The sequence below is a fragment of the Rhodamnia argentea genome, chromosome 10, assembly GCF_020921035.1.
Source record: "Rhodamnia argentea isolate NSW1041297 chromosome 10, ASM2092103v1, whole genome shotgun sequence".
NCBI lineage: Eukaryota > Viridiplantae > Streptophyta > Magnoliopsida > Myrtales > Myrtaceae > Rhodamnia > Rhodamnia argentea.
In genome coordinates, this window is record NC_063159.1 from 9,661,690 (window position 1) to 9,682,031 (window position 20,342).

Sequence of the window (20,342 nt, forward strand, 5' to 3'; positions counted from 1 at the left end):
AGCCCGACCACCATGTTGAGAACCATTCGATCAGTCAACATAATTATTGATATTTTATTGAGTTTTGTTGCCAAGAGACACACTTGTTTACTTTTTATTTTGTTGTTGTTAGTACTTTGAGAATTTTTGCAGTACGGATATTATTGGGTCAATTCTAGGTGTTGCTTTCGCGTGTAACTATTTCGCTTATTAGCTTGCTCTGACACAAGCGTGCGCGCTCTCTCTCTCTCTCTCTAGTATTTGGGCATCATCTTCTAGTGCAATGTCTTGCTTCTGCAGTAGGATCTGCATTGCCCAGAGGACTTATGTGCTGAGGATCTGAAGCAGTCAAAGAACATGAAGATTTATTCATGATTTCACAGAGAAAATAGAGCAATATTTTGCTACCAAGACAAAACAGAGCACTTTTTGGCTGAAGGAGAAGCACGAATTAAAAAAAACACACGAACTCTCCGAGGAATTGAAGGAGAAGGGGTTGCCGGAACAAGTGGCGCCCTCCTTGAGCTTGCCGGCCAGCTTCTCTGGAAGCACCCAAGCCCGACCGAAGAGTGCTGCAGAGTCCAATCAAGCGCGGGAGATTTGGGACACCACATGGAGAGCTCGTGTACCGAAACATGAGACTAAATTTGCAATTTGGTCCACCTGACTTCCGAGGATGAACCCAAATAAGAGCACCGGGGATCCGAGCATGACCACCGAGGTCTCAGGCCCGTGCAGTTGGAGACCTTGGTCCCGTACCTATTTCTCCGGTAGCCCGTACCCAAGTCACCAAAGCCCAAATAATTATTTTAAGAAAAAAATAAGAAGGCAAATTTGCTTACCAAACAACGAAATTTTTTTTTAAATTAACGTCTTCGAAAATATTTTTTAGAAAGATCATATTTTTCATGAAACGAACGCAGGCTAAGTAGGTAAATCATCAGATAAGGACTTTTAAAGAGATTCGCTCTCATCTTGTGCGACTCGCACCGTCACCAATCCTGACCTTCCCAATCCGATTTGTTACCGTCGTCATCACCTATCGAGCTCTACGACTTGCTTCTTATAATAGAACAGGTATGACCACACAAAATCTAAAACAAAAGCGTCACGATGCATAATTGCAGATTCAACATAAAAAGCACCGGCCAGAGCACAGATTTTTTTTTTTTCTTGGCAAAGTAGATTAACCAAGAGTGCCCTACCTAAAACAACCAAAAAATATGGATGACAACTTCAATGAAACATTAATTTGAAAGTCATTACAAATGTCCCTTAAAAAATAAAAGATTAAAGAGGGAACAAATGCAGGGGACGAAAGAATCAATGAAATATGAGAACAGCTTACAAACTTATCTGATGCACGCTAAGTATCTGCTACTCTAGTTCTATTATTGCTCTTTGCGGAAAAAAGAAAAGCTTAGGGATATATCCTCATTTACACGGTTCATATACTGAGTATTGTCAATACAAGTAGGAAAACTTCTGTGTTGATTATTGGGATACATGATACTTTCTGCCTCGGCTTTTACTTGAGAAAGAACTTCCATATATCTCTATCAGTCATCTCTTTGATGAGATGCACTCCGAAAATGCCGCCTTCATCAACCAAACTTCTAAGGTGTCTTGCTGCACTGTTGAAGCCAACATAATTCCTCTTTGTTGCCAAGTACACTACTCCATATGGAGGTCTCAAACACTGTTTTATCAAAGACATTAAAGACAGTAAATAAAATCACCTAAGATGGAAACATGAAAAAGAGCTTGGCAAGGAAGAACTTGAGAGGCAAACCACAGGACCAGAAAACATGCCCTTTCCAACATGTGGTAGGAGAAAGACGAGTCATGAGGATTTGGGCAGCGAGCACAGAGAAGATGGATTTACATAAAAAAAACATCCCATTCAGGTAGCCTAATGGAGGAAAAAAAAGGTACCATAAAGCAAACAAGTACCAACCTTTTTTAAAAGTGCATATAACTTCTTTAGAGAGGTTAATGAGTACGGAATCTCTGCCATCAAAATCACGTCATAACCGCCATCTCCATGATCTGCCTCATTAGCCCTCTCCCATGCCCGGCTTCCCGAAAGCTTCCTTGAACGCCTAGAGGAGAACTCTTGCCCAACGATGCTTCCCTCCTGACTACTGCACCCATCCATAAAGTCCTCCTCTGAAAAGCTTAGACGCATTCCTGTGTTTGGTTCAGAACCTTCATTCCTTGCAACGGACAAGACAGTGTGGAGTTCCTCCCAATCTCCCGCATAAAAATGCACAGATGGAGCAAGAGTTTGTCTTGATGGAGTCAAGGGGCTTTCTGGCTGTCGACTTTGCGCTTCCCTCGCTTGTTCAAGGGTGACAAGCACATTAGGTATGGTAGTGCAACGTATTGATTCTGCACTGAGATCTTGGAAGTGCACCGTGCAAGCACCCTGCAAAATAAGGTGAATGAGGTTTTCACCAAATCCAATTTAAATGCTTATATCTTTAGGTGAAGGGAGACATCAATGACAAATCCCGTTAACAAGCAATGCAGAATAGCCTTTAGCACCCTGTACGTCCAAACCTGAGAGAAACCATATGAAGGAGATACATTGAACAAAGAATATGGAACAATACCCATATTAAACTTCAACAAGACATGAACAGAGCGTTGTGCAAACAGAAATGATAAGAAGAGCTATTTTATCTTAAGATGAATAATCATCAACAAAGAAACAATTTGCACAATCATTTGCTTTTCACTATAGGATTACATTTTATAAGAGAACTTGAATAGTCAAATATAATAAATCAGGGAAAGTAAAAAAAAAAGAGAGACCTCCCTATTGATCTGATGACTACTTACATACCTTTATTTTTGCAAAAACTATTTATATATCTCTAGAAAAACCCCACATCAAAAAAGACCAAATTCCCCCTTTTTTAGTATTTTGGGTGAGTGTAAGAATTTCTGCAGATCGGCATTTTTGGAGAGAAAAATTCCATTTTCGTAAATCAGGATATAATGATGCCCTCTATCGGCAATCATTTGACGGACTACTTTTGCGATGTCTGTCACATGAAGAAGCTCAGCAAGCCTTGCAAGAGGTACATGCTTTACTAATAAATAGGGGCATAGTATTACTGGTTTGCTGGGTTGGTTTTGCTCTCTACCTTCTCATAGGGGGATGGAAAGAAGAGAGGTCAACTGGAGTGGAAGCCAAACGAGGGGGCCAAAAAAATAAATTCTTGCCGTCTTTTGGCTTAAGAAGGCTGCGGTGATAATGAGGATCACTTCGGAACTCTAGGAGAATGGGCATTTTAGGGCGGGATCTAAAAGCTCTCCAACAAAAGTTGTCTCCATAGGTAAATCTCACACATATATGTGGTATTTTTAAAAGTAGAGGTGTGCAAGTGGTTATTAGGGGAAAGATGAGTTATGTCTTTTTATATTTTCTAATTAAAACCAATAAAAGGCAAGCCATCAAGGTGAAAAAATCATAGCAAATGGGGTCTTCCATGGTGAGTAGTAAATATATGCTTAAGTGGTGCTTGGAGCATACTCTGCGAGAATTCAACAGATCCAATGTTTGCAATATGAAGGGGGCTTTTCTAGTTATCTAGAATCTCATATGTCCTTGTGAGAGGTGATTCTTTAGGACTACTCTGTTAAATTTATTTACATAGATCAGGCATGACACATTGAAACATGACTCTAATACAATGTTCAGAGTCCAACCAAAAAACCTAAACTAATAGATGCAAAGTCCGTCGAACGATCGCGTCCATGATTACGCCTCTATGGAAATTCTCGTGCATATTCTTCCTCACACATGCTTCAGCAGGAAAAAAGAGGAAGTGATTTGACACATGCAATCAAACCTCTTTAGTGGTGTCAATAAATTATATTAAAAACATAGCACAACAAGAAATCTAAGACATGAGGTAGCTTATGGAGAATTCAAGCTAATCGAATAATGTGAGCAAAGTCCCACATCAAGAAACTAAGGAGATATTTTGAGACTTATAATGGTCTGCGTTTCCTCTCTTGGCGCACTAGCTTTTCGGGATGTTCTTCCATCCCTTGCAATGCATCAAGAGACCATCTTTTTAATCCACTTGATCTCAATCTAGACTCCTAATGGCGGCCTCCTAGAAAGTACTTTATGCCATTTAAGTTTGACTAAAAGCTGATCAAAATAACAAACAATTAATTCCCCACATCAACAGATTACAGATGTAGTTACCCCATATAAACATCATACAACGGGATGTACCTTCATGCAAGCAAATATCCCTGGAAGTCCGTAGCTGCAACCAAGCTGTAGATTCACAAAAACAAGAATTGATATTAGACAGCAGCCAGAAAACTTTGCTGAAATTTAACAGCTTATTCAAAAAGCTACTGTGACCTCAAAATCAGAATATGGCATAGAGGAAAGAACAAGAGAGTGAAAAGTGGAGGTAGCATCGAAATTATAAAGTTGCTACTATATCTTTTTCCCCTCCCTTCCAAAAGTGATACTCAAACAAACAGTTCGTTTATTTTGCTCAACATTGAGAAGTTACATCTTTCTAAGCACTTAAGGCAATCTAGAGAATATCCACACAAGACCACCATATAGCTCAAACATACTTGGAAGTAATACCTCAAGTACCCGTTTGCCTCTAAAGCTCAGTTGTCCATCCCGAATCTCATGTTTAAGAACATTGACAAGATCAATAGAATTGTCCCAAGACTTCAAATACCCTGCAACCCAGACAAACACATGACTTCATGACACCAATATGAATTTTAATTTGGAACGAAGTTTATACATGTTGAGAATATGCCCAGTCAACTTCACAATTTTCCACATAAAGTGCATACCATCGGGTTTCGAAGATATCATTTCTGAGCCTGTGAACCCAATTATGTCAGCAACGCTAAGTCTTCCCTGTCATAATAACAAGAACGTGTCACTATAATTTTCTTCAAACGCCCAAACAACGAACAACAACTTTGAGAATATTAGCAAAGTCGTAGCTCCATTCAAGTTATCCACCCAAGATATTTTTCCAGGCACTAAAGCACACGGAAGAGATTAAGTTGTTCATAGTTTTGCGAGTTTACACGCGCATGAACTTCCCTAATGGAATTTGCGACCATATTCCTGAAAATATGAATATGCCCCTAACATGGTAGATAGCAACATACAAGGCTTGATACATTAAAGAAGTATTTAATGGACGCACCTTTAATAAGTGGTAGATACCTACTAATCAAAAAAGAAAAATTCCATATATGTACCTTAAACATGGTAAGACCTTGCATGTCAACACTTTCTCCGGCATATTTGTAAGGATGAGTTGTCTGCACATTGGACAAGAAGAATATTCAGGTCTCATGAAGCATTAAAAGTGGATCTTCCTAAGTTCGCTGGTTGAATTCACTATCAGATATGCCAGAGACTGTAAACATTACCTTCGATGGAAGAATTTCCACAGCTGGAGAAGGCAGACCCAAGTCTCTTTCCGGAATAGATGGCACATTCTGACTACCACGGTCATTGGGCATGAACCCAGGTAAACACTGTGCAAGCAGGGATGGTGCACGCATTGTACCCTAATCTGCGAGAACTGATCAGGACGAGATCAACCTATAAAAACCGATTTCATTAATTCACGTTGCAAAGTGATACCATAATCACAATCTAATCTTGATAAAGTAGAAGAACACAACTCAATCAATAAGACAAGGAGAAACGCGAGATGGACCGACATAAATTTAAATTGACTGCTCTAGCACACGAGGGTGTTACCTATTATCAATCACAAAAGAAACAGAAAAAAAAAAAAAAAAAAGGCCCAATGATTCTTTCTCTTAATTTAAAAATGTTGTATCCGTTATCCAACAAAGGTATGGAGGAAAACCAACAAGCTGCGTCCAAGTCTCTGGTGAAGAGAGTTTCCAGGAGTCATGTATAGCCCAACCACGCATGATGTTATTCAGCAGCTGATTAAACAGTGAAATAAGGAACTCTAAAACTAGCCAATTGATGAAAGGTGAATCAGAAACCACCATGTTCCGGCAGCTAAAAGAATCAAATTGCTAGATATCAATACGGAACCGAACCGTATAGCTCACGCTTAGAAGAACATATCTTCATTCCAAGCCGAGACCCTAATATGAAGTGCTAGTGCGTATGGATAGCGGCAACACCGTCGAAATGCAAGCGTAACACACAATTGAACCAAATCAAGATGGAATGAACGTCGCTTCCATTGCCGAAGCAATGAACTGATTCGGGTAAGCGAAACCTAAAACCTCGCCGCAAAACACGCTGAAAAAATCCTACCGTAACCCATTCAAGAGATCGAATAGCAGCAGCACAATCAAAGACGCCCGAATCACGCCAATCAAATGGAAATTCGACCTGCTTCGGATCGACAGACGGAGGAATCTGCGAAGAACCACGCACCTACCACCACAATAAATGCCGCGAGCGTCTGCAGACTCGGCACAGAAAATCCCGAGCGTAAACGGAACAACCTCTCACGCGTCGCGAGTCAGAAGAATCCCGCGAATCGGGCAGTTTCCCGGAAAATGCCGATCGTTCTTCATCGCGGAGTCAAAAAGAATGGACCGCCCGACACGAGAAGAGAGTCACAGAGAAGCTTCGCTTCTTCGCTCCGTACCTGCACTGGCGCTACACTAGGAGGACGACGATTCCAATTCTCCGTATTCGACTGAACTGCCCTCATGGAGTCGCCGAAATCACGGCGATGACCGTAATGGCACTCAGGTAAATAAGGGAATAGAGGAGGGTATTTTGGAGTAGCAACGCTTTTTGGGATTAGTCAAGCGTGGGTCGGGTCGGCCTTCAAATTTGTTGACCGTGTAGAGCGGGGGGGAATTTTCCCGTCAACTCTCTCCGATTTTGCCACGTGTCGTAGAGCGACGCTGTCAGCATTCTGCATGACGAAGTAGAATTGGATTTGGATTGATACTCGTGAACATTAATCCCATCCATTGCAAATTACATATTTTAATCACTAATATTGAGCCAGAGCTCGCCCCCCCTTCCATTGTGAGGTGGCGGAGGAGCACCAACTTCGATATTCTTTCTTTTATAGATTCATTTGCTTCCAACAATTTTTTGACTTTTTGGTATTTTGACTAACTCTGATTTTTCATTTTCAATGAATTGATTCCATCTTTTCGTTCATAGCTCCTAGGCACTACGACGACGGTGATGGTTGACTAATAGGGCTAGGACAACGGTAGCTCCTCCTATAAATAGAACACGAGAGTGACAAGAATTATGATTTTTAAAGCCTTTTTATCGAGAACTAGAACCTAAATATGCAAGCGTATCTTTAGGGAGAAATGCAGCACACTTTTTTCCAATCTAGTACAACTATCACACCAATGCGTAAAGTCCATAGAGCATGCAATCTAAAATAAACAAACACATGATAATCTAAACGCTAACACGGTCTGTCAAAGGAATCTTCGACTCAATATTGAACGGCTTTGACGGAAGCAACGGGGAATGTCATCCTCGGCCTTGGATCTCGTGACGACGAAAGTGACCACTCGAGCCTTTTTTTCGCATGCTTTTCTTGAGCAACACTAACTTTACCGTTTGACACCACCGCGATTTAAAAATAGTATTGCCACCAGCGTCACCATGACCAATCTCAGCAACCATGCTAGTTTTCGTCGTGGCCATTGGTGGGAATTTGAAGTCGCCCACTAACCTAGTACTAAAACTCGGAGCCGCCGCCACCACCGTTGCCGCCACTCGATGCTCGGCATACCGACACCGATTTGCCGGGCGACAGCCAAAGTCGTGGCCTTCAACACACTCACCCCAACCTTCCCCTCCTTCTCTCTCTCCCTCTCTCCCTTTGTTTTCCTCCTCCTCCTTTCTCTCTAGGGTTTTTTATTCATATATTAATATTCATAATTTAGTTTTCTGCCGTTTCTATTTCCACGTCAGTAACTCTTGCCACATAAGCACTTCCATGTAATGTTTACGTGTACAGAATAAGAAAAACACGTGGTTCAGAAATTCGGTTGGACATAAAACAAATTCAAGCACCTAATTCAATATTTTGTGAAAGCTAAGGATTATGGCTAGGGGCATAGAAAGGAGCTAGGAACCATCCGGATGGCTTGAAATCGGATTGGATTGGTTCGAAATCGGTGATTCCTAAGGGAAATCGGATTGGTTCTCGGTTCCAAGTATGAAACCGCTCCCCCGTCCATCCGGACCGATAATATGTAAAATATATTATTTAATTATAACTTTTAAAATAAACAAAAAATCTTAAATTTTAATTTGAAATTCGCTCATCTCGTTTCAAACTCCCACTCTTACCCCGGTCTCCGCATCTCTGTCTCTCGACACACGACCTCGACTCCTATTGATTCACGACCTCAACTCTCAAATTCTATCGACTCATGGCCGCTCTTTAGAACGTTCATTGCCTCACTCTCAATTGCTTCCATTTGCTTGGTGGGATCAGTTTCATGAACCCACTTGAGAATCGACGATTCGATTCTCGAGTGGATTCGTGGAACCAACAGAGTTCCGATTTTAATTTTTTCGGAACTGACTTTTGGTGGGTGGTTGCCGCCTGGCCGGTTCATGAATAGGACCATCCATCCACATCATGCTCATCCTTACGAATAATAAAATAAAGAAAAGAGAAAGTCGACATACATAGGCTCCTTAATGTTTTCGCGCCGACCTCACTCTGTCTCTTAACCTAACGTCTCCTGCCCTGCCCTGCCCGGCCCTTGTCCTTACACTTGCAGCTCTGTCTTCTCTCTCTGATTACTGGCGTCGGAGCTGGAATTCGAGCCTACAGGTAACCAATGGGTTTAATTCGGAGATGGGTGCTCAGTTCTGGAAAGACTCCAATTTTTACACTCTTTACTTGTATACGATATCTCCACCTGCTTGTTTTGGCTCTTAAACTGAGTTCTTCGTCGAAGCTTTTAACCTGCGTATGTCCAGTATGCTTGAGTAAAACCTGCTCAGACACGGGAAAAATACAAAACCCATCCTTTTTCAGGAACCAGTTGCTCTTGTGGGTTGGGACGAATTTCTCTTTTGAGCAGTAAAATTTCAAATTTTAGTTATGAGTTGGGACTAATATTGGATAAACCTTAATGGGTTTTGGTTTAATCACATTTCTCCTTGCCGGAAATCCCTATTTGTAGATACCCAGAGTAATGGGGGCGCCAAATGCTGCTGGAGATTGGTCGTCGGAGATGGAGGTCGATGCTTTCAGACGCCTCTTCCCTCTTTGCTACTTTGAGCGGCATCTCTCCGAATCTATACGCCCCGATGCCAGACCCCTCAAAAGAGCCAGAGATACAATTGTGTCCCTCGGTCAGTTCGTTTAGCTTTGTTTATCTGGTGATTTGTTTTTCCCTCCTTCATCAAGCCCGCAATAGTTGTATTCCTCCTATATTTTGATTAGTATAAATAATGCAGGGGCTGTTGCATCCTCTGATGGGTCTGCGCTGGCAAAGATCGGTTCCACTGTGAGTTTTTTCCCTTTTCAGTCTTGTGTAAGATATGGCGCATGCCGAGGCACTCCTGCACTTCAGCATGTTCAGATTAATTGCATTGTATTTACTTGTAGCTGAACCAACATATAATTTCTATCCTTTTACTTTTCATTTGTTTTGCTGTTTAATTTTTACACAAGGATCCATTTAAGGTGGACATTAACTGTTATTCTTGTGGAAATCAGATTGTTTGCTCTTTTACGAGTACATTTAATTAAAACACGCGCAATCTTATTTTCCACAGACAATGTTGGCTGCTATAAAAATGGAAGTCATGACTCCTTCTGTTGATTCGCCTGATGAAGGCAGTATAGGTAAGCAGCCATGTACCAGTCAATCAGTTTTCTTTTACTAGGGTTTCTTCTTCTTAAAGGTTATAGGCATGGACGCCAGATGTAACTTTGTGTTATTTTCAGCGGTTGAGTTTCATATGCCCCCTATATGCTCTCCAGTTGTGAGGCCAGGTAGGCCTGCTGAAGTAGCACCTGTGATATCGAAGCAACTTTTTGACTCTTTATTAAGGCACGTGAAATTGGTAAAGTTTCTTTTTCGTTTTAGCTTGCTTTGACTTCTTGAATCTTTTATTTTTCTCCTGTTGCTTCAGCAGAAGGGTGATATGCTGCTAACAAACCTGGTTGCATGCCTTCTGCATATTTGCGGCCGTCTTGCTAATGTATACAATAAGCATAAGTTGGATCCACCTTGTGCCTTTTGACTTTTTTAACTGAACTTTTTGCTTGTTTTCAGTGGGGAATATTTCACTGGTATACTAAAGGGGTGTGTAAACATGTTACTCTTGGGTTGAAGCAAATTTTCAGAAAGTCACTTGATCATGTAGCAATAAGTCTCCACAGATTATGTGGAGTAGCACCAAACCTGCCCCTGTAAAGTCTGCTGCTAACTCTCAAATAAACAGAGTGGTATAGCTCTTAGAAAAGTTTACTGAAAGGCAATAAGACGGTTTGTGGTTGCTTAGACTCATATTTGGGATGAAGATTATGTGAAAAGTAACCTTGCTCTTGGTTACAGGAAAACGTTGATTTCTCTTTGCTCTGGCTTTCCTAGCGTGTTTCTAGTATTCATACCCAAATTCTAGACTAAAATTGGACCCTTTTTCAGTTGTTTCCTGAACGGAAGGGGGAGAAAAAACCAATCACTTTTTAAATGTAACCCCCACTTACTTCGTGGAGATATTGGCTCTACGCAGCTTCAATTTAGTTGCAGATACCTTTCGAGTAGACATGGAAGGGTTCCTATAGGTTCTACCAAGTCCAGATTCCCTTATATTCACTTATGATCAATTTGTGTCACAAAATAACCCATAGGTTCAAAGGTAGTAGATTATCATCAGAGGATGCTGGTGGAGTTGATACTACATACCTTACTACATTGGTCATAAGGTTTCCCTCAACTCCATGATTCATGCTTTCTTGTCTTCCTTTGGCAAGGACCTGGTCATTATGTCATTTGATTCACGGACAACTATATTGCCGTTTGTTAAAGCAATACATGTTTTTATGTGGCAATATCTTCTTGGGTCGTGCTGTTTAATAACCATCTTCTGGAATCAGTAATCATTTGGTTGTTGCAGCTCTGGGATGATTGATTTAAAGGAGCTATCCCTGGTCAAAGGAAAAGCAGCTTGGATGGCTTACCTGGTAATACTTCATGCAAGATGTTGTGATGTGTAACTTAGGATAAATCGCATATAGTGCAGGGTTTTCCCTTTAGCTGCATTTATCTTTGGACCTTGTGGCTGAGGGCAAGTTTTTGCCGAGAGAGCTACTTCAATAAATACCATACATGTTGCCTCGGAAAGTTGTTGCTCAGGTTTACTTTTCATGTGTTGCAGGATATATATTGTCTTGATGCTGATGGAGCTCTTTTTGATGCTGCATTGCTTTCAGCAGTTGCTGCATTTTCTCATTGTAAGATGTTTCATCCTTCACATTTTAGAAGCTGACATGTTTGTTTAACTTGATTTTCGGCTTTCTTCTTCTTGCGTAGCCTATTTGCAACTTGGTTGATGACTTTTGTGAGTTGGTATAAAATGGATCATCAACATATTATATCCTGTGATCATGCTCCACGTTGCAGTTGTCTTATGATTGTAAAATATGTGCGACTTGCTTATGAATGTCAAATAACTCTATCTTAATAAATTGTTAGGGTGATTTGATTATGAATGGACTTTAGCTGGACTGACTCGCATTTCAAAGAGATACTTGGTACAAATTGCTAACAGAGAAAAGCAATAAGAATGACCTAAGGCAGGAAGAGTTGCACTTATCTCACTTGCCTTGGCTAAAGTCTATGATGATCAATAATTCTTCATTTCTCCTCATAGCCTGATTTCGAATCTGACGACGACTGCCATTGATGTTGAACATTTCATGGTTTCTCATTTTTCTGCTAATAAAGGAGGATCCAGTTCAATAATCCTCTATTCTTCAACGAGATAGATAGGAGCAGTGCTCTTATTCAAAATGCTCATGCAATCTCTTAATAAGTTAAAGGGCTTCATTGAAAATTCAAAAAGTCTTGGAATTCTACTGAACACCATCCTAGATGTTTGGATTTCCAGTGCAATAATCTCAGGTTGAATCTAATTATTAAGAAAGATCTAGTTACTATCACTGATTTTCAGTTGATGAACATTCAAAAGGCTTTTTCCTTTTCTTTCGCTGATCTGTCATGCCTTGTTTGCGCTCTCACTTTTGATATTTTTTGAGTGTGGCACCAAAGATTGCATCCTCATATTGATGCAATGTGTTTCTTTTTCCTCTAGTCTTCTGTGGATTTCATCTCACTTCCTGGATGATCACTTGATAAACTGTGTTGTTTTGGACCTTGTAGTGCGTATCCCGGTGGTTTCTTTGAATGATGAAGGGAGAGTGGTGGTGGTCTCTAAGGAACTTGAGGGTGAAAAGTTGGTTAAAGAACCTGTCAATGAAGAGAGGAGAAAACTCTCGTTGAACAGCATTCCATTTTCCCTGACATGCATTCTTCACAAGAACTACATCTTGGCGGACCCTACTTTCGAAGAAGAGTCCATAATGGAAACGTTCATAACTGTGGTTTTGAATTCATCTGGTCAACTTGTCTCTCTCTATAAGCCAGGTGGACCGGTTCTTGCACATACATCGGCTATTCAGGTTATTTTTCTCCTCATTCCTCATTTATTTTTTCGTTCATTTATTGTTAGAGAATTGTACTTAGAGACCCCGATTCATGCAAGTGGGACATTATCAAACAGTTAATGGCTTTAATACTGTTGTGTCAACTGCATTCTTGCTCCAACTGTATTGTGGTCTGTTTAATTATGCAAAAGTTGGATCTTGAGTTCTTTAAATTAACTTGTGGTTGGTTAGTGGCCAAGCCCAATGCGGCATGTAGAACATTCAAGAACTTGTGGAAGTTGATAAACTTCGTATACAAAAAATGGTTCAGATGATGACATGATAATCCACTCATGATTGTTTGCCAGAGCTAATAGCCTGAAGCATACGAGCAAGGCGGTGCATATTGGATAAGCAACTATTGTCTGCTTTATATACATGATTACACATATGTAGTTATTTGCTAGGATTTTGGCAGTTCCTTGGTCCATCTGGTTGATCTTTCATTTAATGTTTTCATTTCCTTGGTTTTTAAGATGAATCTATTTCCGTCCCACAGTTAAAAAAAAAAAGGGAAAAATTATGCATGAAAGGCGTATACCTTTCAACACCTTTCATATAGAGATCATAGTTTAAATGGTAGCTTTAATGTGCTGGTGGGAAATGCTGCTGTGTTTGCAGGAATGCATTGCATTGACAAAGCATAGAATGAAGGAACTTCAGGAGATTATAGATGAAGCCATTTCCATAATGGAGGTTGACTAGAATTTGTATATGTGATTGTGACTTTTTCTGATCATTGCTGCCTTTGATGGCATTCAATCATTTTCTGTTTATTACTGGGGTTGTTAATTAAAGAGGGAAGGTCATGTGAAGCTTCTGTGTCAAATGGCTTGCTGTTTCGTTTTACTGGCGAGCTGTATTAGACTAGAAGATGGAAACATCGAGGACATTGTGGTTCAGGTGTCTTCTCGAGCTATCAAATTCCGGTTTGCTTTATAAAGAAAAAAAAATTCCGGTTTGATTGCAATCTGAATGTTTGCAATGGGCCATAAAATAGCAGGAAGACAGGGCATGGGAGTTTTGAAAAGTTGAGCTGAGGACTGGATGGTAACTGGTTAGAAACCCGGAGTCAACTTCATTCTTCGCATGCACATGTGTTCCTCTATTTTCCTCACTCGAAGCGATGCGCTAGGCGAAGTTGCTATTCAGGCTAAATTCTGTATAGCTAGTAGGCTCCTATTAGATTGCACTTGTGAGATCACACAACTTAGGGTTGTGTATTGATGTCTAAAGATGAAAGTTCGACCAAAAACCAAAAAGGGCTAGGCGACGGAAGAATCGACTTTCATCCAAGGACGGCATTCCACTCGATCATCAAGACCACTTTCTCTCATCTTTGATCTTTTGATTGTTTGCATTCTTGGCATGGAGGATCTTTGGAATGGACTGTCGGCTTAGTCACTTCTCCAAGCATTTTAGCTTTGGGCATGATTTCTTCGTGAACTGGTCATTAACACAAATGCTCGTAGCATCCTGCGCACCATTCATACGCATTTGAAATCGCAGGCATTGAGCACTGTAATAAATCGATCTTCACCCTCAGATCAGGCAAAGCGGAACACTCACGTACGACCTGCTTTATCGATAGGAATCGTCTCTCTAATATATTTCACCAAAGCACACGATCAGAGTCTTAAGAACAAGTTGCAGAAATAAAGCGAAGAAAACAGAATGACGAAGCCATGCACAGATATCATACTCATACCCAAGTATGCATCATGCAGCTTCTAGCTAACGGCCATCTCTCTGTCCTCCTCTTCACTTAAAAAAAAAGAAGAAGAAAAACTTCTGATTCGATATTCCCTACTGGTGGTGCTTTCTTTTCCATAAGAACTCGACAAATGCACACACATCAACTTACTCCATGGCTACCACACCGAATGATCTTGAAAAGAGCTTCTTCTCCTTCTTCCCCCGCAATAATAATCCAACACGAAACACTTGCTGCAGAAAAAAACAGAAGGAGGACTGGAAACTCCTCGGCTTATAACCAGAATGTACATAAGAAGGACTCCCCTAAGAGTAAGCGAAAAGCAAAGAAGAGGAAGAGGAAGAGAAACGAAGGTTGAGTGCCATCATGCTGCGTGCGTCCAAGCAGAGAACATCTCTGACATTGGACCCCGATCTTGATCTTTGTTTCCAGTACGAAGGCGAGTGCGTCTGTGTGTGGGGATATATAGACGAGGAAGAAGAAGACGAAGAAGGCGGCTTAAGAGGAAATGGAACTGTGAAGTCAACCCAAAAAAAGGTGAAGATGAAGACAAAAAAAGTTTGAATTTTTATCATATTATCATCGTGAAAATGGTCGTGCGGGTGTGGGGGCGCACCGTCTGCCCCACGTGCAACTTTGTAAGAGAGGCTATGCATATGCTAATGCGTTGTTGGTCTTATCTTTTCCCCTTTCCCCTTTTTGATTCGTCAGCAATACTTTTAATTTCGTTTGCTTTCTTTTCGTATCCCAATATTGGAGCGCACACTGAGGTGAACCCCTTTAGCAATTTATAAGGAAAATCGTTCGAAACATGCTAAATCTATTGCACTTTGGCCAGTTCAATATCAAATTATTATCACGTTTTGTCAATAGAGTCTATATGGCCAATTTTAGCAAAGAATAAAATAATAATATATAAATAAATAAGTTATAAAAAAAAAAAGGAAGAAGTAAAGAAAACAATAAAAGTAGAAAATTATACAAAAAAAATCAAAATTTTTTAGCCAAATGAGTCCTCGCCTATGGCCGACGAGGGTCGCCCAACCGTTGTGAAATTTGGTTAAAAAAGGGGAAAAAAATAAAAATTTATAAAAAATCAACTTTTAAAAAAAAGTAAAAAATTACGCACGTCAATACCGACCGTCCCGTAATGACCGGATCCGACGAGGGCGGGGAGTCGTCGCCGGGGCTAGAGAATCTGGACAAGGAAAGGCTCATGGTAGGCTTTTAGGGTGGCGAAGGGGGCATGAATGAATTGCACTGTGCACTAGAGAAAGAGGCGCCTTCTGATGTAATGACGTAGTGGCAACATTTAATTTTAAAACTCTAAAGTTAAGCATGCTCGGGTGGAAGCACTTCGGGATAAGTGACCTCCTATAAAGATGCTCACATGTACACCAAAGGACAAAACCATGAGACTTGATGTGAGACGGGCCAAAACGAACAATATCTCGGTGAGTTAATCTAAGATATCACAATATGGTATCGAGTGGGACTCCCTCCAAGTAGGTGTGTGGTTCGGAGACGAATTAGGTAGAATCTAGTGCACTTGTAACTATCCGGTTCGACGAGGGCGGGGAGTGATCGCTGGAGCTTTTGACATAACGACAACGGTCAACTTTGGAACTCCGTGCTCAGGTGAGAGCACTCTCGGGATGGATGACCTCTTGGGAAGATGCTCACATACACGCAAAAGGGCAAAATCGTGAGGCTCGATATAGGACGAGTCAAAGCGGACAATACCTCAATGAGTTAATCCAAGATATCACACATCCTACGTGACACTATTAGGATTCATGTCAACAATTTCCTACTAAAATAATTGCTGAAATGTCTGAATGAACTCAATTGACAAAAGGTAAAAAGAGATTTAGGATTCAATTGGCAAAATTAAAAAATTTATAATTGAATTGGCCAAAGCGCAAATAGATTTAGGTCCTTTTGGACAATTTTCCTGCAGCTTTTATGTTCATCTCTCTCCTTGAAGATTTGAATTTGAATGCATTCGTCATGGAGTGCCTCAATAAATGGGCAGCCCGAGTCCAGATCGTGTTCAATAGGGTCTTGAATCGGTGCAGGCCGATTTGAGCACGCGGGCAACAGTTTCGGCTTTGCAAAATGAATTTGATCGACAAGCCGTTCAATCCGGCCTATCCAAGCAATTTCTCGGGCCGAAGCGCACATCGGGGTCTCTTCGATGCCTTCGCCGTTCAAACGGCGCATCGAGGACAGGAGCGTCTCGAGCTCGAGCTCGCGCTCGGCCTAGGGTTGATTCAATCATGAGCTGATCTTATAGTCATCCTCGTGAGGTGATCTTCATATCATGTACACAAAGTTCATCTCTCAACCTGACCCGGGCAGATATCCAAAGCGTTTGGCAATTGTGTATAATTACGATTAGACCCTCTCCAGCAATCTTGAGTCCCAATGGTCTCACAGGTCAACGTGGGGTCAAGGTCGGACACTATGGCGTAACGGCGTTCCAACGGTCTCTAACAAGAAGGCGCCATTCTAGACAAAACAAAAACCAACAACTAATTTCCACAAAAGAACAACTAATTTTCAAAAAACTGCCCCCTTCCCACAACTAATTTTCAAAAACTGCCCCTTCCATTCTCTCCCTTCCTCCTTCTCTCTCTCTCTCTCCATCTCTGGAGCTAAAAGGAGTCTCCGGTGTTCAGATCTTCCCTCCCATGGGTTGTTTCGTAATTAGGTGATCAAGAGTACTTGAATCAAGAACCGAAAAACAAAAGAAAAAGAGAGAACTTGGAATCCCATGGGAGGCTGTGTATCGTCACCTGCAAAAAGAGCAGGATCTTCCTCATCAAGGAAGAGCAGCCGGTTTGCGCCGCAATACGATGTGGACCCTGTCCGCAAATCCATCATCCTCCGCACCGTCTCGATCCTCAAGAACCCCAGCAGAGACAACGTCCAAGACAAGTTCGAGTTCGGGAAGGAGCTGGGGAGGGGCGAGTTCGGGGTCACCTACAAGTGCATTGAGCGCGAGACGGGCGAGGCCTACGCGTGCAAGACGATATCGAAGAGCAAACTGAGGACAGAGATCGACGTGGACGACGTGAGGAGGGAGGTGGAGATAATGAGGCACCTGCCGAGACACCCGAATATCGTGAGCTTGAAGGAGGCTTTCGAGGACAGAGATGCGGTTTACATTGTGATGGAATTGTGCGAGGGTGGCGAGCTCTTTGATAGGATTGTGGCGCGCGGCCATTTCACGGAGCGTGCCGCCGTCGCAATTACCAGGACCATCTTGGAGATTGTCAGGGTATGCAAAACGTACTTTTTGGCAAAATTCAGGGTCTTCTTTTGAAAAGAAATTGGCAAGACCGGAAGACACTGTCATTCTGGTCTTCTAATATCCTTGTTTGGTCAAGAGAGCAAAGGCAGATTATCTGCATCTCTTTCATACTAATGAAAACAAAAATTTAACCTTCATCATGAGGACTCGTATTCTTTCAGGTATGCCATGATCATGGAGTGATTCATCGGGACCTTAAACCGGAAAATTTCTTGTTTGCCGATTCGAGTGAATCATCTCCTTTGAAAGCAATTGACTTCGGTCTCTCTACATTCTTCGAACCGGGTATCTCTTCTTCCTCTTATTATCAATTTTTTTCATTACAGCACTTCAGATGATCAGATTTCTGTAGCTTACAGGTCGGTTCTAGATCTAAAGCACTTCATTTTTTTGGTAGGTCAGCATTTTAGAGAAATAGTTGGAAGTCCATACTACATGGCTCCTGAGGTGCTTAGACGGGATTACCGGTCGGAAGTCGATGTGTGGAGTGCAGGTGTTATTCTTTACATTTTGCTTTGTGGGGTTCCTCCATTTTGGGCAGGCAAGTACTCCTTGCCGAATTGATTCATCATTTTCTCGGAATTACATAAATTCGAACTCATGGGCTAATAGGTTGAGTAATCTCATATGTTACTGGCAGAAACTGAAGAAGGAATTGCACAGGCCATCGTCCGTGGTGAAATCGATTTCGAACGAGATCCTTGGCCCAAGGTTTCCGAAGAAGCAAAGGATCTAGTGAAGAATATGCTCGATCCAAATCCTTATTGTCGTCTTACGGTTCAAGAAGTCCTTGGTATGCATTGCCCTCTAATCTAAATATCATTCAGGACATTGTTTCTCTTCCTAGTACTGACGTGCAATTAAGTTGTGTCATTCATAACAATTAGAAATCTTAGACACTACTTCGATTTTTAAAGGCGAAGCGGTAAGCACCAATAATAAGGCAGAAAGACAGTTTTATCTAGTAAACTGACTTAAGACTGTTCAGCTTGTGTCTGCTATTTATGATGACAGAAATTGGTTTGGTAGGTCTCAAGGCTTAATTTGCTCCTGTCAATTATTCCTAGTAAGCATGTAACAGTTGCTTCTGTGAACTAAAACTAGGTTAATCATCCCATTGAAATAAGTTTAAGGTTGTCCAACTTGTAATTGACTTGCGCAGAGCATAAGTGGATACAGAATGTCGACAAGGCTTCTAACATTTCGCTAGGACAAAATGTCCGGACAAGGATAAAGCAATTCTCTTTGATGAATAAGTTCAAGAAGAAGGTTCTCAGAGTGAGACCCTAAACGTTGCCTTTGTCGGTTCTCACTGTTGTTCTTAGTGCTAGATTAAACTTGAATTGTGTTTCCGGCGTTTGTTAATGTAGGTAGTAGCAGACAATTTGCCTGATGAGCAAGTGAATCATATCAAAGAGATGTTCCACGTGATGGACACCGATAAAAATGGAGATCTGACCTTTGAAGAGTTGAAACATGGCCTGCACAAATATGGACAGCAGGTTGCTGATCCTGAAGTGCAGATGCTGATGGATGCGGTACGATCACTTATTCAACAACTTAGCACAGTTTTTTTTTACATGGTTTATGTTGTCTTCTTCCATTTGATGCATTACATGCTGTGTTGCTTAAATTGCAAGTCATTAGGAAGATTAAACACGGATTACAAAATATGGAACGATGTTTTTCATCAGCTAGTCGAAGATTTGACCATGAGGTTGTATCATCATTTCACATAATTGATAGAACTTCTTGCAAAATCATGTGAGCTTGTGATAATTTGACAAGTCACCATCTCTTATTAACATCTAAACATAGAACTCTGTCCTCATATGACAACAGGCCGACGAAGATGGAAGCGGAACGCTGAACTGTCAGGAGTTTGTGACAATGTCAGTCCACATGAAAAGGATTGGCAGCGACGACCACCTTTCTCGAGCTTTTGAATTCTTCGACAAGAATGGAAGTGGATATATTGAATTCGATGAGTTGAAAGAAGCTTTGATAGACGACAATTCTGCTCCGAACAATGAACAATTTATTGAAGACATCATCTTCGATGCTGATCTAGATAAGGTAATACATAAACCAGAACAACCGGCAATTCAGAATCCGTGGTTAATCCTGTTCCTATACGAAATAGAGTCCTTATTCTGTGGTGGATGTATTTCAGGACGGTCGAATCAGTTATGATGAATTCAAGGCCATGATGAAAACGGGCTTGGACTGGAAAATGGCTTCGCGCCAGTACTCGAGAGCGATGCTGAACGCGCTTAGCCAGAGGATGTTCAAAGACAAACCTTCCCTCAAAGGCTAAAAGATGTTCCACCCGTGGCTTCTCTATCTGATCCAGATGAACCGAGAAGAAACAAAATCCAGGTCTCAGTGTTGGGAAGGTGGCAATATAGAAGAAGATCATTGCATTGGTTTGCTAATATGGGGACATAAATGCTGTGAAAATTTTGAAGAAATGGGGGCTAAACAGTGAGATTCTTACTGCTTGACGTTCGAATTCTTCTTTTCTCCCCCTAATTAAAGGGAAAATCAATTGAAGCTACTGATCATAGTTGGCTTGCAATGCCTGCCTTGATCACAACCACATATGGCG

General features: G+C 41.3%; 3 protein-coding genes across 9 annotated transcripts; 2 read left to right on the plus strand and 1 right to left on the minus strand.

The window, feature by feature from the left end:
- Positions 1-1,201: 1,201 nt before the first annotated feature.
- Positions 1,202-6,665, minus strand: LOC115739143 (histidine protein methyltransferase 1 homolog). Of its 7 annotated transcripts, none has more exons than XM_048271547.1 (9): positions 6,419-6,665; positions 5,422-5,576; positions 5,248-5,310; positions 4,828-4,894; positions 4,607-4,707; positions 4,235-4,279; positions 1,937-2,407; positions 1,512-1,678; positions 1,202-1,378 (listed from the first exon to the last, which is right to left on the minus strand). In XM_048271547.1, the coding sequence occupies exons 2-9, from the start codon at positions 5,554-5,556 to the stop codon at positions 1,357-1,359; spliced, it is 1,071 nt and encodes a 356-aa protein (XP_048127504.1). In that variant the 5' UTR covers positions 5,557-5,576; positions 6,419-6,665; the 3' UTR covers positions 1,202-1,356. The 7 variants fall into 7 exon arrangements, with proteins under 7 accessions (XP_048127504.1, XP_048127503.1, XP_048127502.1 ...); XM_048271546.1 differs by having other exon boundaries at positions 6,378-6,665; XM_048271545.1 differs by having other exon boundaries at positions 5,422-5,596; positions 6,423-6,664.
- Positions 6,666-8,678: 2,013 nt separating this feature from the next.
- Positions 8,679-13,519, plus strand: LOC115739145 (exosome complex component RRP43). Its single transcript, XM_048271738.1, has 9 exons — positions 8,679-8,816; positions 9,182-9,343; positions 9,449-9,498; positions 9,770-9,839; positions 9,942-10,047; positions 11,117-11,183; positions 11,378-11,453; positions 12,382-12,680; positions 13,326-13,519. Exons 2-9 carry the CDS (start codon positions 9,184-9,186, stop codon positions 13,407-13,409), a joined length of 912 nt encoding a protein of 303 aa, XP_048127695.1. The 5' UTR covers positions 8,679-8,816; positions 9,182-9,183; the 3' UTR covers positions 13,410-13,519.
- A 3,519-nt stretch (positions 13,520-17,038) lies between these two features.
- LOC115739042 (calcium-dependent protein kinase 24) lies at positions 17,039-20,279 on the plus strand. The gene is made up of 8 exons (XM_030671892.2): positions 17,039-17,701; positions 17,896-18,019; positions 18,132-18,275; positions 18,375-18,527; positions 18,897-19,012; positions 19,105-19,272; positions 19,577-19,810; positions 19,908-20,279. Exons 1-8 carry the CDS (start codon positions 17,195-17,197, stop codon positions 20,049-20,051), a joined length of 1,590 nt encoding a protein of 529 aa, XP_030527752.1. The 5' UTR covers positions 17,039-17,194; the 3' UTR covers positions 20,052-20,279.
- Positions 20,280-20,342: the final 63 nt, after the last annotated feature.

What these genes read in the sequence shown, in the direction of transcription:
- LOC115739143 (XM_048271547.1), bottom strand. Translation starts at nt 5,556, where the DNA reads ATGCGTGCACCATCCCTGCTTGCACAGTGTTTACCTGGGTTCATGCCC. An exon ending in GAGGCAAACGGGTACTTGAG is followed by an intron (nt 4,280 to 4,606) that starts GTATTACTTCCA and finishes GTGAATCTACAG; the next exon opens with CTTGGTTGCAGCTACGGACT. An exon ending in TATATGCACTTTTAAAAAAG is followed by an intron (nt 1,679 to 1,936) that starts GTTGGTACTTGT and finishes TTGATAAAACAG; the next exon opens with TGTTTGAGACCTCCATATGG.
- LOC115739145 (XM_048271738.1), top strand. Translation starts at nt 9,184, where the DNA reads ATGGGGGCGCCAAATGCTGCTGGAGATTGGTCGTCGGAGATGGAGGTC. An exon ending in GCCTGATGAAGGCAGTATAG is followed by an intron (nt 9,840 to 9,941) that starts GTAAGCAGCCAT and finishes TGTTATTTTCAG; the next exon opens with CGGTTGAGTTTCATATGCCC. An exon ending in CACATACATCGGCTATTCAG is followed by an intron (nt 12,681 to 13,325) that starts GTTATTTTTCTC and finishes CTGTGTTTGCAG; the next exon opens with GAATGCATTGCATTGACAAA.
- LOC115739042 (XM_030671892.2), top strand. Translation starts at nt 17,195, where the DNA reads ATGGGAGGCTGTGTATCGTCACCTGCAAAAAGAGCAGGATCTTCCTCA. An exon ending in CCATCTTGGAGATTGTCAGG is followed by an intron (nt 17,702 to 17,895) that starts GTATGCAAAACG and finishes GTATTCTTTCAG; the next exon opens with GTATGCCATGATCATGGAGT. An exon ending in TCGATGCTGATCTAGATAAG is followed by an intron (nt 19,811 to 19,907) that starts GTAATACATAAA and finishes GATGTATTTCAG; the next exon opens with GACGGTCGAATCAGTTATGA.